Source organism: Limulus polyphemus, unplaced genomic scaffold (genome assembly GCF_000517525.1).
Source record: "Limulus polyphemus unplaced genomic scaffold, Limulus_polyphemus-2.1.2 Scaffold5, whole genome shotgun sequence".
Lineage (NCBI taxonomy): Eukaryota > Metazoa > Arthropoda > Merostomata > Xiphosura > Limulidae > Limulus > Limulus polyphemus.
Window position 1 is genome coordinate 1,755,860 of NW_013665615.1, and position 14,051 is coordinate 1,769,910.

Sequence of the window (14,051 nt, forward strand, 5' to 3'; positions counted from 1 at the left end):
ATATATATATATATATATAATGTATAATAATTGAAATGTGACTGCATTTTACAAATTATTAGTCTACTAAATCACAGCCAAGACAGGTCACTTTGTCAAGACTAAAAGTCAGTTTTATATTAATGGATATGGTAACACGAATGCATGTGCGCTGCATCATTGTAACTTCTGTATTGTTAGCCAAGCATGGCTGAAAGGTCAATATAGTAAATATATATAAATGTATATTGTTATGAGATTTAAGCTATTTAGTCTAAACATTTATGTATTTGTGTTACAATCTGCAATCATTCTAGAATGAAAAAGGCATAATTTATATTTATTTCCTAATTTTGTTTAACATGGTTACAAGATCAGTTAAGTCGACCAAACCTGTACAGAGATTCGTTCCTGAAAACAAATAGAATATAAAGTTTTTTCTGAAAAAATGTTTGATAACTATCTGGACATTATAAAAATTTTGCATGTGAAATATGAAAATTTTCTGGTGAACAAAAGTATTTTTAATCTTAAAATGAAAATTACTTTGCATATTGGATAGGCAACATGTAAAAAGAAAAAAAAGGCATGAGAAAAACATTGCTTTACAAACATTAAGACTTAATAATAATAAAAAAATTGATATTTTGCATATGAAAGCATTGTAATGTTTAGTGATAATCTGCCAAATTTGGTTAACATATGCTTACTAATTTAAAAGTTATACTATGAAAATTATAACAAGCACAAAATGGTTATGAGGTTGGTCCCAGGGACTGAGCCTGTGCTGAAAAAAAGAGTTGAAAAAAAAAAACAATCCAAATATGAACAGACAATGGTTGGTACATGTAACTAAACCACCATTAAAAGAAAAAAACAACACGTTATACCAGTACACATGACACAGTCTTACAATTTGTTTTTAACACTGCTAGTAAACTTTCTATCCTTTCAACTTTAAATATTTGTTTCTTAGCATCTATTTACCATCTATGTTTTTTTTGTAACTAATCATAAAAGATATTGTCGTTCTGTTTATTCTTTATATTTTATATACTTAATGTATGTCATATGTTAATACAGCTATATAGTTAGTATCATAAACATACTATAACATTAGAATAATAGTGAAATAATATTTATAATCTATACATTGTTAGGGGCACATTATGGCAGACTCAAGAAATAGAACATTACAAGTAGTTCATAATTTAACGAATATTCTAATATCAAACAATTGTATGTATTAAACCCAAAAAAGCAATAATAGTGAAATGTTGGTTAAAATAAAAAGTTCTTTTATTATCAACTGAAATCTAAAGGTAATTTCTTTTAAACTTTTCATATATCAGAATGTGTAAATCCCTCCAGTGTGCACTACAAATTTTGAAAGACAATAAACCTTCTATGGATGCATCTGAGAAAAGCAGAAGGTTAATTTTTAGTCTAAACAAACTATGTCAATTAGGGACAATAAATTTTCCAATGTTTCATCATGCCAGCAGTATTATTGAATATGTTATCAAACAGTGTATATAGTCTTTTCTACAGGTGGACACCATACATTTGCCTAAAACTGGCTGTTACAGAGCCATCAAGTCTTTCAGTAGAAGGTCTATTTTGTGTGGATATTTGGCACAAATGTGTGACCTTGCAAACGAAACAGGAAATGGTAAGGCTGTATTAAAGAAAACTGTACAGGTTCTTCTAACCTGTTAGCTAGCATATGGAGTTGATTAAAGGATGGTCTTTAAGAATATTATATTGCCACCTGTTAACAATGGTGATATTCATTACTTTGTACACTGAGCTGACCTAAATGATGAAATAAAGTACATAATGATGGATCTTTCTAGCAAGTCAAAGCTACAAGAGGTACTTACCAATAAGTGTTTTGATGCTAGTATCTCTTGTACTGATTGTCTAAAACCCATTATGAAGTGCAGTTAATTTGAAATCTGATTCTCTTTCTGCTGATGGTGAAGATGGTAAGCTTCACTATGCATATGTTACTGATGTATATAGCACAACACTGCAGAATGACTTTGGTTGACAAAAATTAAAATAGCAGCAAAAAGTGTCCCCTTGCCATTTAATTACACAGTCCAACATGCCAAAATTTTATCATACACAATAACCTGATTTGAATGCGACAAGCATACAAGGTTATACTTAATTCCACAGTCCAACATGCTAAAATTTTTATCATACACAATAACCTGATTTGAAATGTGACAAGCCTCTAAGGTTATATTTTCACAGCATAAACTATCGAATCTTGAAAGAAGTTTGTTTATTTCGATTTCTGACACGCTTTATGTCTTTGTGGTCTCCAGAGTTGAGTTCAAAGACCGTGGAGTGAGTGTAAACAGTTCCCAGCAATAGCTGCTGGACAGAATTTATGCAAAAACCAACATAAATTGTAATTTACCTGTAGAAATACTGTACTATATATGTACAGCAGGCCTTGACAAATGTTTTCAGATCTAGGAGCCAGCCCAAAAATTCAGAAGCCAGGCATGCCTAACTTCACTACTGTTTGTACCGGGAAATAGGGGCTTCACTACTGCCTCGATTATCTGTACCTCTATCATCCTTGTTTTTTCTTTTCCCCACATTTTCTCAAAATAATTGTGCCATTACAATAATTTAGATTTTTTGGAGAAATTGTTCCTTAGAAATTAATTTTGGTTGTAAAAGTTCAGGTGTTGAATGATATCTGGGGTTTTCAGGTGCAGGATCTGGAGTACATTCAGATCGTATGTTGGCCAGTTCAAGTCTAGCCTTGCCTCTTATTTTAAGCTTGTATATTTGTAGCTTGGTTAACTTTATTTGATTAATGATTAAAAATGTAGACAAAAACACACAAAATATACATTACGATTTCTTAAAGATTTCACTCGACTTCAGTTATTTTCCACTGTCGTATGCTTCATGGTGGCCATCTTTTAACTACAGATCCATGTTTCAAGTCGTGTTGGGGTATCGCCCAGTTACACATTGTCCTCTTCCCTATAGATAATTGGTATCTTCAGTCTGTCTTAACAAAGGTTTTTTCATAATAATTCCCAAGCATAGATTTGGGCTAATTTTGACTTATTTATCACAGCCGTTGATAGGGTGCAAATGCACTTCTGTGTCTATAGCAGAAAAAGTGCTGAAACTTAGGAGCTATTTACACTTATGTTAGCAATTAAATTCAACTGAAACACGAACGGGCAGTCAAAAGGAGAAGTAGTATTGGAAATAGGTGGAATTATACTCATGCAACTCACAAAATTCACTTGGCTTTTATGATTATGACGATTTATAATTTTTCATGATTAAATGACAGTTAAAAAAATAATAATTTAAAACAAGGAACTTAAATTTACTGAAAAATGTTATTTAGATTAAACAATAGGCTAACTAGTGAGATACAATAGTGCATCAATTATTCGCCGTTTCTGTTATCTGCGATTTGCTTTTCCGGATCAGTGTGGATAATCAAGGCACCAATGTATATTTTTTTTTACTTTCATAGCAACAAGTACATGCTAACAATCACATGATATCAACAACACTTGATAATATTGCCTGAACTAACTGCCTTTGGTCCCATCTGATTTTAAACACTCACAACGTTTTGTTGAATTGAGAGAAAGAAGATAAACAAAATGGTGCAAAATTAGTAACATATTGTGCAACTGCAAAGCCTCATTCCAGAAAAAACATGAGTTACTGAATTTACCAATAAAATCCTAGAAACAAAGTTCAATTTAATACTCAAAGAATGTGAAAATAGTTCCTGACTTCCAAGAGTCCAGAATTGTTCTAGATTCAAGTTCTATTTAGCACAGCCCTATGCACGAGTAAAATGGCAGTAAATAGTAGGTGACATGACAGTATGGTTCCCAGGATTTGTCGAGGCCTGATGTATAGTGTTACCAAACCTCAATTTTTGAACTGTAAATTTCTACCTCCGCTATGTGTTGCAACTGTTACCAAATAACATGTATATACATTTACAAGATTAGAATAATTACTTTCTAACAGCCTATTGTATATATCACAAAAGCAACTGCTACAGGTACATGAACTTTATGTGTAAATGTAACCACAGATGCATTCACATTTCAATGGATATATTACATTGCATTTTAGAGCTGAACAATTAGTTTAATATGCATATTGATTAACCGTCAGGCTCATTAGTTGATTACATTCAATTATTCGGTCATATTAATGAGATGGCTTTTAAAAAGACAAAAAATAAAAACACTAAAAGTGAATTTTGGTAACTGTGGTGGATAGAACACAGATAGCCCATCATGTAGAGTAAAATAAAGTTAACACCCACTATTGTCACAGCAAGAAATTTATATGGAAACAAGTTTCAACACTTCCAAGTGTCCTCTTCATTCCAACTTTTCTTTGTGAGAGAAACACATACAGTTTATTTTATAACAGTCATTCCAAGTCCCTTGAGGGTATATGATGTCAGTAAAGGGTACAGTTTATAGTGAAGTTCTGAAATGTTGAACTTTGGCAATTTCTGAATTAATAAACTTTCTACAATTCTTCATTTGACATAATTTCTAGTTTTATGTATCATTTTGGTTGATTTCCAAACTGAACCCTTTACTGACAACATATGCCCTCAAGGGGCTTGAAATGACTATCATAAAATAAACTGTGTTTCTCTCACAAAGAAAAGTTGGACTGATGAGTACACATGAAAATGTCAAAACCTGTTTCCAGATAAACTTCTTGTTATGAAAACAGTGGATGTAAAGTTTATTTTATTTTAAATTACTCTACATGGTATTGTGTATTTACTTTCTACCCATTGTATAGATTTATGCTTAACAACATATAAACATAATGGCAATATTTTGATTACATGGTTAACCGAAATAATAGAAAATATTAATAACTGGAAACCCTAATTATGATTAATTGATTATTTTTATGAGTTGTGACAAATGGATTAAGCTGAACAATCATAATAGCAACATTTTGTTTACTGGACAGTTGGAATAACTTAAAACAGTAATACTCAGAAATATTAATTTTGATTAGTTAGTTATTTTCATGACATTAATAAATTTAATCATAACTTTGAGTAATGGATAGTTAGAATAATAGGAAACACTATTTTATCATTTTCTTGCCATTCATCAATTTAATTGATTTAACTGATTATTTTATATGATGCCAATCAATATCATCATGCTCATGGAAAATCAGTTATAGCAATTAATCAAGTTAATCACCTAGGTCTAAATTACACTTTAGCACTCTGTTAAGTTGGTCTAAACAGCTGGTCCCAGAGCTTGAAATAATGCCTTGCATTTGGCAAATTACTGAAGAAATCGGTAAAACCCATAATCAATAGACCCAGTTCAATATTAAGAAATTACTTTTTGAATCATATATAACAAATTACCAGAAGAAAATGCTGATAATGATTTCAAACTTTGGATCAGTTGCTTAAACCAATCATTACCTTTTGTTTACACATATGTGAAATAAAGTAAATTGTTGTGCATCTACTCATTAGACCTACTCATTATCCTGCTATAATTTCCAAAATCAAAAAATTAATCCAAAGTAGCTGTATATTGGAATTGGGAGTTTAATCATTTATTTTCCTATATTGTTAAAAAAATCAGAATATGGAATTGATGACAAAATTTTCAAAGTAATCTAATATACCAAAGAATAATTATCTCTGAAATACTTTTTAAATCTTCAAAAACATATCCACAATACTGATTTATTTTTCTTAAATCTCTAAATTCAAACTTGGTTCCACACAAAAAGTTACTGCTTTCAGTACTACATATAACAATGAAGTACTGCATAAAAATATCTGTTAACTCAAAACTTCCTACCCATCAACAGCAACATAAATGTATATTGATAATAATAATATATATTGTATCTTAGAGAATAGTTTGTACTTACACAAACTGCACATCTGTCAAATCTGGTTCCCAAGTTTCCCAAACAAAGGACAGGTTAGTTTTAGGTTTCATGTTCACATGAGTTACTGAAGAATTTCTCTCTTCATCACACATCAAAGGTTGCATACTGCTTGGCCATTCTATGAACTGACCAACTCGCTTATTACCATTTACTTCTCTACATTGAAGTATCAAACCTTCTGGTGACTGCTCAATTTTAACTGTAAAAATAAATACAAAAATTGCAACAAACACCTACATGTCAATGCATAGATGAAATACAATTACAAACAAATGACCATTAAAACTATCCCAAATAAGGCTAATTTGAAAGCATGAATTATTTTTTCATTTCATTTGCTTGTGTAAAATGAAACAAAATGTACTGATTATTTGTCAAATTGCTTCTAATTTTTTGTTTTTATATTGACAGAGATTAGGGTGACCAAATTTCCATACTGAATAATCAAGACAATATAGCATTTGCCCCTAATATCAAAATGGTTTTACAAATTTGAAATAATTTAACTTTTTATTTACTTTGAGTTTATTGAACTCTTCCACAATGGCATTGCATATGAAATAATTTCAACTACTTTTCTCATGATAGACACAAAACAAATGAGCAAAAATAGTCAAATTATTCACCCAATAAATCTTTAAAATATACACTCATCCTAAAACAGTCTACCTGGATTTCTTTAGGAATCCATAACATTTTTAAACATATTACTTTTAGGTTTTAGCATTACTTTGAAACCTTTCAGACATATTTTTGTGAAGAATGAATGGAACACAGGAGTCCTATTTTATTCCTTAAATAGCCATAAAATTTAGTACATGACCATGTAAGGCATGTTTGACAACTAGCACTACCTTAACTGTCTTGACATTTAGACCTGCACAGATCTGGGTTTTTCAAAACAAACAAATGGAACTTTCAAGAGAGTTTGGTGGCAGAAAGTATGTGTTATAACAATGAGCAAGTCAATTAGGCCTATTACAATCATGATTCGATGTGACTGACAGTTTAATGTATTTTCATAAAACCAAGACATTATGAGTGTCCTAAGAACTCTTATTAAGACACTGGGACAAACTACCAAAATGGTACTGTTCTGACAAAATCAGGATGTTTGATCACCCTAACAGAAATTAAACTTTCTCATAATTCCTTCAATCATCAAGCAAATACTTAAACTTCTGAAGAATAATCTAAAAAGGACTGAAAATTTAGTAGTGCCTCCAAACATGCAAGTGGTGTGCTGTAGTTTACATATGTAGATAACATACAATGTGGTTGTTGAACCAGCATAAAAGGCCCAGACTCTTCTGCCTGGAAAGCAAACAGTTCTAGTACAGATTCTAAAACACCTAGCAGGAGGTGATGTCTCCATGTTGCTTTGCAACTATAGTTCATCATTACTCTTAGCTTCCAACTGGAATGGTCATCTACATAGCAAGTGCAATGGAAGTGGCTGACACTAACAGTAATTCTGGAGTTGCTTCTGTCACACAGTGTCCAAAAACTCATGCTAAGCTCCTAACCCAGTTAAGAATTGTAATAGAAATCTAGACTCCACTCAGCTCTGCTGGATAAGTGAAATATGTATGTTGAACCTAATGACCAATTAGATATGTTAAATATACAGGACTTTTCCATTTAAGTATAGGACGAGTATTAAATTTAGTTATTTTTAGAAGTAATAGTTTATCACAGGTTTTCTTACTTAACTGTGTACAAATCATGTTGTGTAGTTCAGTTGTGTGAATTGACGCTATTTGTATTATTGTGTCATGTTACTAGAACTGTCCAAGTTTTTCTCATTTTGATCGAGTTTCATTGCATCATAGTATCTCGTAGTGTGTAGAAAGTTCTAAGCCTCGGTTCAAGTATGTAAGACAAAGATACACAATTAGTTAATTAGATAGACAGCTAGATTGTGTGTTTGTGAGTTTAGCCATAAAGAACATATAGTGGCATTTTCTTTTTAAAGTGAAAATATCTCAAATTGTATTGTAACACATTCAATGGAGAAATGTTAATTTCCGTTTTATACTCTCATGTTGTATAATGATAAAAATAAGTAGCCCTGTGAGCAACTATACTGTAACATATAAAGCTAAATTTTAATGCTAATTATAAAACAAGTAAATTTTTAGTATCCATGTAATCATTGTTAGACATCCTGATAGAGGTAGACACAATGAAGTCATGAGATTAAATTTTTATTAGGGATAAAACTTTCTTTATGGAGGGAGGAATGAAGCATTTCTGCTAAATTGCAAATGCTAATTAAATTGAAAAAAATTAAATTTTCATGTATGACACATTAGTCGAAGAAAGAATATAACTGCTAGAGAATGCATAATGCAAGCCTCATTTAGAATGATTGTCCAAATAAGGAAACAAAAATGTTAAAGTAAGTACATGAGTTGGCTGAGATTCATTCCAAACTGTAATAAAAGAAGTAGAAACTAAAATTTTGTCTTATCTATATTAAACACACATGATCATAGTATAGAGGAAAGTAATGACTGTTTATGTTATCAGCACTAAATTAATGGAAGTGAACTGTATAAATCATGAACAGCGGAACTGTGATTGGAAGGAACAAGTGGAGAAATATATGCGAGTAGCTTCATAATTAGCAGCTTTTATCACTGACCAATTAACAATTGCTAATGGTTTTGGTTTAGTAATAAAATATGAATGTACCACTCAGATGAAGGATCTTTTTGCAAAATAACTATGTAGAACTTGTTGAGAAATTGGATGAGTACAAAAATTTGTATAAAATATGTTTCTGGCCCAAAAAATCAGTTCTCCACTGCTGATCCAGCATTCTGCAAAGACCTTGCATCTCAGGTCCATGAGTGATCCAACCTTAATACTAAACCTGCTGACTAAATATGGCTGTACTCCATAGTATGGAAAAAATTCAACACACAAACTCATTGCAAGTAATTTCTCCTACAATCTCTAGTCTAACAGCATAATTAGTAAATAATGTATCATGTGTAAGAATAGGATGATGTTGAAGGGAAACTCACTTGTAAGTTTAGTACGATTCATTGAAAAATTAATTGCATTGTTAAGAGATATTCTAAAGGAAGTTTTGAATAAATTGGCTAAATCTAACTATGTCTGAATGTATTTCTCATATTAATTTAATCGATAACTTGTTTGCTATAATCTTGTTGATGGTCTAATCAATGAACAATTGTTTGCTCAGAACAAAGAATTTGATGCTTTTGACATAGATGATAATTTTGGTATTGTAGATGTCAATAAATATCTAAACACTTTTAATTAAAGTTTCCTATGTTATTCTGATCTGCCTCTGAGTCAATTCTTTATTCCAAGCATAAACTTCCTAGAGTTGGTGGCTTGTGTGCTTAACCCATGACTGCATAACCTGGATTTAAATAAATTCATTTGTAACTTGTATGAAGTCAAACCTAAGGATTCTGCCAAACTGCCACCTGTTACAGGATTTTCCATGGTCCACTACCTCATTGAATAGGAACTGGTAAGTGGAAAGGAATTCACAGAGGGGAGACCCAGAGAAAATGCCCAACTCCCAATTAGTTGAATATAAATGGTTTTAAGAGCAGGAATTGTTGCTCCACTCAGGGCCAGAGCAGAGGAAACCACGACTGAGCAGACAAATATGGAGCAACTAGAAACACACGACAAGAAGTGGTTGTAGAGACGAGTCTGATCGATTGGTAAGCATACAGATGAAGGCCCCACCAATCCTGACTGAACGCATCCACCCATAGATCTGATGGATGCAGGACAGAAGACCAAGAGGAGAGAAGATTGACATTTCAGTCAGTGGCAAATGCATCTACAAGCGGTATTTCCAGGCAAAAACACAACCACTGATAAACCTGAGGATGAAGGGACCACTTTTCATGTTAGGATGGGAAAAGTGGTCTGTAACAATATTCTTTATACAAAGAACATGACATGCCAAGATCATTATGTTGTAGTCATGGGCCCAGTACAGGAGGTCAAGTGTTTGAAAACACCAAGATATGGACTTGGTTCCCCCCTTGTTTGGTGACATAGCTGACGACAGTGGAATTATCAGAATGAACCATAACCACCCGCCCTCTCAAGAATGGGAGGAAATGATTGAGAGCCTGACAAACCACCAAAAGTTCCAGGAGGTTAATAAGGAAACTAAATTCCTTGATGGACCGCTGACCCGAAATCTTTTGAGAGTTGAGGGAAGATCTCCCAACCCACCAATGAAGCATTGGTGAACAAACGAGAGTTGGGACAAGATGGAGGAAGTGGAACCTGCACTGTAGTAGGAGCCCTGTCGAGTGACCAAACCAGGTCAGCTCTGATCCCTGGTGGAAGGGCAATAGGATGGTCCGATGAATTGTGGGAGAAATTTCACTAGTCAAGAAATATCCACGGAAGGGAATGCATATGCACTCAACCAAAGAGAATGAGAGTTTCCAGGGAGGCCCGCATCCCCAAAAGAGATAGAATCTCTCAAGCAGTAAAAGAAGGAGAAAATAGTGCTTGAGCAACCACCCACTCTATATCCCGAAACTAAAGTGGAGAAGACTAGGTCCGACTGAGATGGGAATTGAAGAGAACCATCAAATGAATGAGGTATTGAGTGGGGGGTTAGAAAAGACTTCTCCACTTTGATGAGAAACTGTACCCGAGCAGACTCTCGAAGAAGGAAGCATGAGTGACAGACTGAGCCTAAGAACAGGCAAGCAGTAGCCAGTTGTCCATGTAATCAGGAGTCTGAAGACCTAATGAGTGAAGATGACATGCAAAAGAATGGACAACACAACAGAACACATAAGGAGCTGAATCAAGATCAATTGGCAGCATTTGGAACTAAAAGACACACTCCTGAAGAGAAGGATGTGACTCTGGAGTGATGGGAATGTGAAAATAGGCATTGCCATGTCAAATTTGGTTATCCAAAGACCTGGGGGAAAAACTCACCAAAGGGAAAGGTAAGACTCTATGGTGAATCAGGGAATTTCCAAAAAGATATTCGGCTGGGACAGATCGATGATGGGTCTCCAATCTACTATCTTTTGGGGGCAACAAACAAATGGGATTAAAATCCCTGAAGAATTGGTACCACACGTTTGATAGCTTCTTTGTGAAAAAGGTTGCAAACCAACTCTGTTAGATGACTGGATGAGCAGGAAGAAAGAAAACTGGGATAGAAGATAGGGGGAGAGGGGGACCAGAACTGAAGGCAAAGATCCTATAACAGAGGTCATAAAACCCACTTATATGTCATGAAGAGTTCCCATATAGTTGAAAATTGTAACCTGGCCCCCACCTCCTCTTGAAAAGACATTCCCTCACCAATAATGCTGACTCCTGTAGGAACGGTAACAGGAAGAACAAGCAAAAAGAAGGGAATGTCTGGGGGGAGGAAGAAGGTGCATAGGGAACCCTAACAAGCAAAGATTGGGCAGCAACAGTAGGGTGATACAAACAACAGGCAACAGAGGACAAGGAGGAATGTAATATACCACATTAACCCTGGACTCCAAAAACTCAGTATGACCCCCAAAACCTGTTTCACAAAGAAACAGAGCTTGGTGAAGCTCTCTCAAAGAAGAAAGGTGAGATGCACTCCTGCAAGTAATGCATCATGCCCCAGCAAATCCCAACAACATAAGATCAAGGTGGTAAGAGACAGCACCGAAGCTGACAAATGGGCCATATTAGACCACAGGAGGATCCCAAGCTCTGTTGAGAATTGATCAGGAAACTGGCAGAAGGCTTGAGATAACAATTGTAATGAGAAAATAACACAAAAGGGTGGTCAATGTGAGGAAAATCCTAGAAAACTGGGACCTATTAAAATGAATCAAAGCATCAAGATTCAAGCCCCATAAGGGAAAGAGAGGATCCAGACATTGTAAATCCAAATTGGGATTTGAAGCACAATGGAAAGCAAAATAATACTGGTACAACAGCTGAGGGAGACAGGGCATACTCACACCTGACTGTAATTGATCAGCAAAACGTTGAGCATGAACAAGAATGTTGGGTGAGAAGGAAAAAAAATAATAATCAAGACAAGGATCATCACCCAACAAAAAATCATCATCATCATCAACAGCTAAAGGTGAAACATGTAAAATTTGAAATACCTGATTAATAAGTTGTAGGAAAGGTGTGGTTGGCAAATTCTCCTGAATGTCAACAGAAACAAAATTGTCTTCACCCTAATGAAAAACTTCCTCAGGAGCAAGTTCATGGGGAAAAGAAGAATGAAACAAAGAACTAGCCAAAGCATCCAACTCCCTGTGGATTAGAGTTTCAACCTCCTCGGCTGACATTGTCAACTTGCCGCAATAGGGACTAGTGACATTACCAACATTCGTATTGGTGGGAACTTCCCCATCTGCCACATTAAAATTTGAATTCATAAGTCCACTTGGTCTTCCAAAAAAAAATTTAAAAATGGCCGAAAATAAATGTAAATGAAATGACAAAATTAACTATTAATTCAAAACTTTAAATTGAAACTAGCAAGGAATCACATGTGAAAGAGCAGGATTCACATGAAGTACAAAGTAAACAAACGTCTAAATACTGTAGTGCCAATCGAGAAAGTGAAGATTGTGCTGCAATGGTAGAGGGAGCTACCTGCACTAGTATAAGTGGCATAGTATGATTGGTGGAGGGTAGTCACATGATCAGCACATATTCGGGCAATGACTCAAAAATAAAGGGATATAATAGACTAGTGTGCTGTTCAAAATTTTAGCAATGTTTAGAGGGCAACTCTAGGTCAAGATAGATTTGAAATCCAAAAACTAGTTTATTTGGTATCATAAACTAGAGTGAAATTAAACAAGAGGGAATCTTCAATACCTGCAGCACTTGAAATCCTATTAGAGAGGAGAGAGGATTAGAGTAAATTAGTCAGACCTTTATTTTCCTTTTTATTGGCAATGTTTTTGTGCACCAGCAATACTAAGCATATGGAACACTCATACCTGATTTGATTTTATTACTCATCAGGACTTTTATCAGCCTACCCTCAAATTGAAATTCTTTAGGCAGGATTAGAGTAAATTAATCTACGAGACCTTGGGCATCGTGCAATACGTCAATCAAAAAGGTTTAACCCCCTGAATTCAAAACTTTAATTAGATCTGAAATTAGTCAAGAGATGATGGAACTATGAGCTAAAAGTTTGTACTTGAAAAAAAAAAGAAAAACTCAGAGCCATTCTATGAGCCACTATACCATGGCCAAATATATAAAATTTTAGCTGCCATTTTTGTATTCTTTAAACTAGTTTTTATTCTCTTTAACTTTAGTTTTAAAATATAACTATTGGTAATCATAACCAGTTATGTTATTGACCAAATTATCAGCATAAGAACTATAGGCAAAAATGGATATTAGCCCATACCTATTTTATTTTACTTTTATGGGCTTAGCATAGTTTTGGTAATGGTCAATATATGTATTAGTGTTGATGTGACTGAACTTGGGAATACAGTAAAAGTTTAACATTGATATTAATGTATAAATACTCTAGGTATTCCTGAATATATGTAATTATACTGTGATAAAATAATGATGTTTTTATCATTTTAAAGTTTTTAAAAATTGTACATTTATGAATAATAAATGTAAAGAAAAAACATTCTTATTATACTATTTTGAATGTAAATTGTTTTTTATACTGTAACAATAAACACTGTTTTGTTAATGGTTTTTTGTTGAGTATTGAATGCCTTTAATTTTTAAGATTTAAATATGATGTAGATATGCATTCACATTTCTTATGTTGAATGTTATTGTAGATGTAAATAAATTGAGTTAAAATGAAGCAGCATATTCCTATTAAAGAAATGATAAGCTGAATTGCTTTTATTTGATCAAAAAGTACATTTTAAAGCTTCAAAAGATGAAAAAATGTATTACAGCATTCAACCAGTCAGTATAAAAAATACTCACACACACACACATACATATATATATATATATATATATATATATATAGTAACAATAGAAACCGTAGGTTAGTAATAGTAATACTAATTAATTACTATACGACTAAAGTAAAAAATAAAAAAACTAAATAATTACTAAAAACTAAA

At 33.4% G+C, this 14,051-nt stretch overlaps 1 protein-coding gene across 5 annotated transcripts in view; it reads right to left on the reverse strand.

The window, feature by feature from the left end:
• LOC106474170 overlaps positions 1–14,051 on the reverse strand; it is a 65,086-nt gene that overhangs the window by 36,770 nt on the left and 14,265 nt on the right. For all 5 annotated transcript variants that reach the window (XM_013934897.2, XM_022379571.1, XM_022379612.1 and 2 more), the window contains exon 2: positions 5,929–6,148. In XM_013934897.2, coding sequence (XP_013790351.1) covers positions 5,929–6,148 — 220 coding nt within the window. The remainder of the gene's footprint in view (positions 1–5,928; positions 6,149–14,051) is intronic.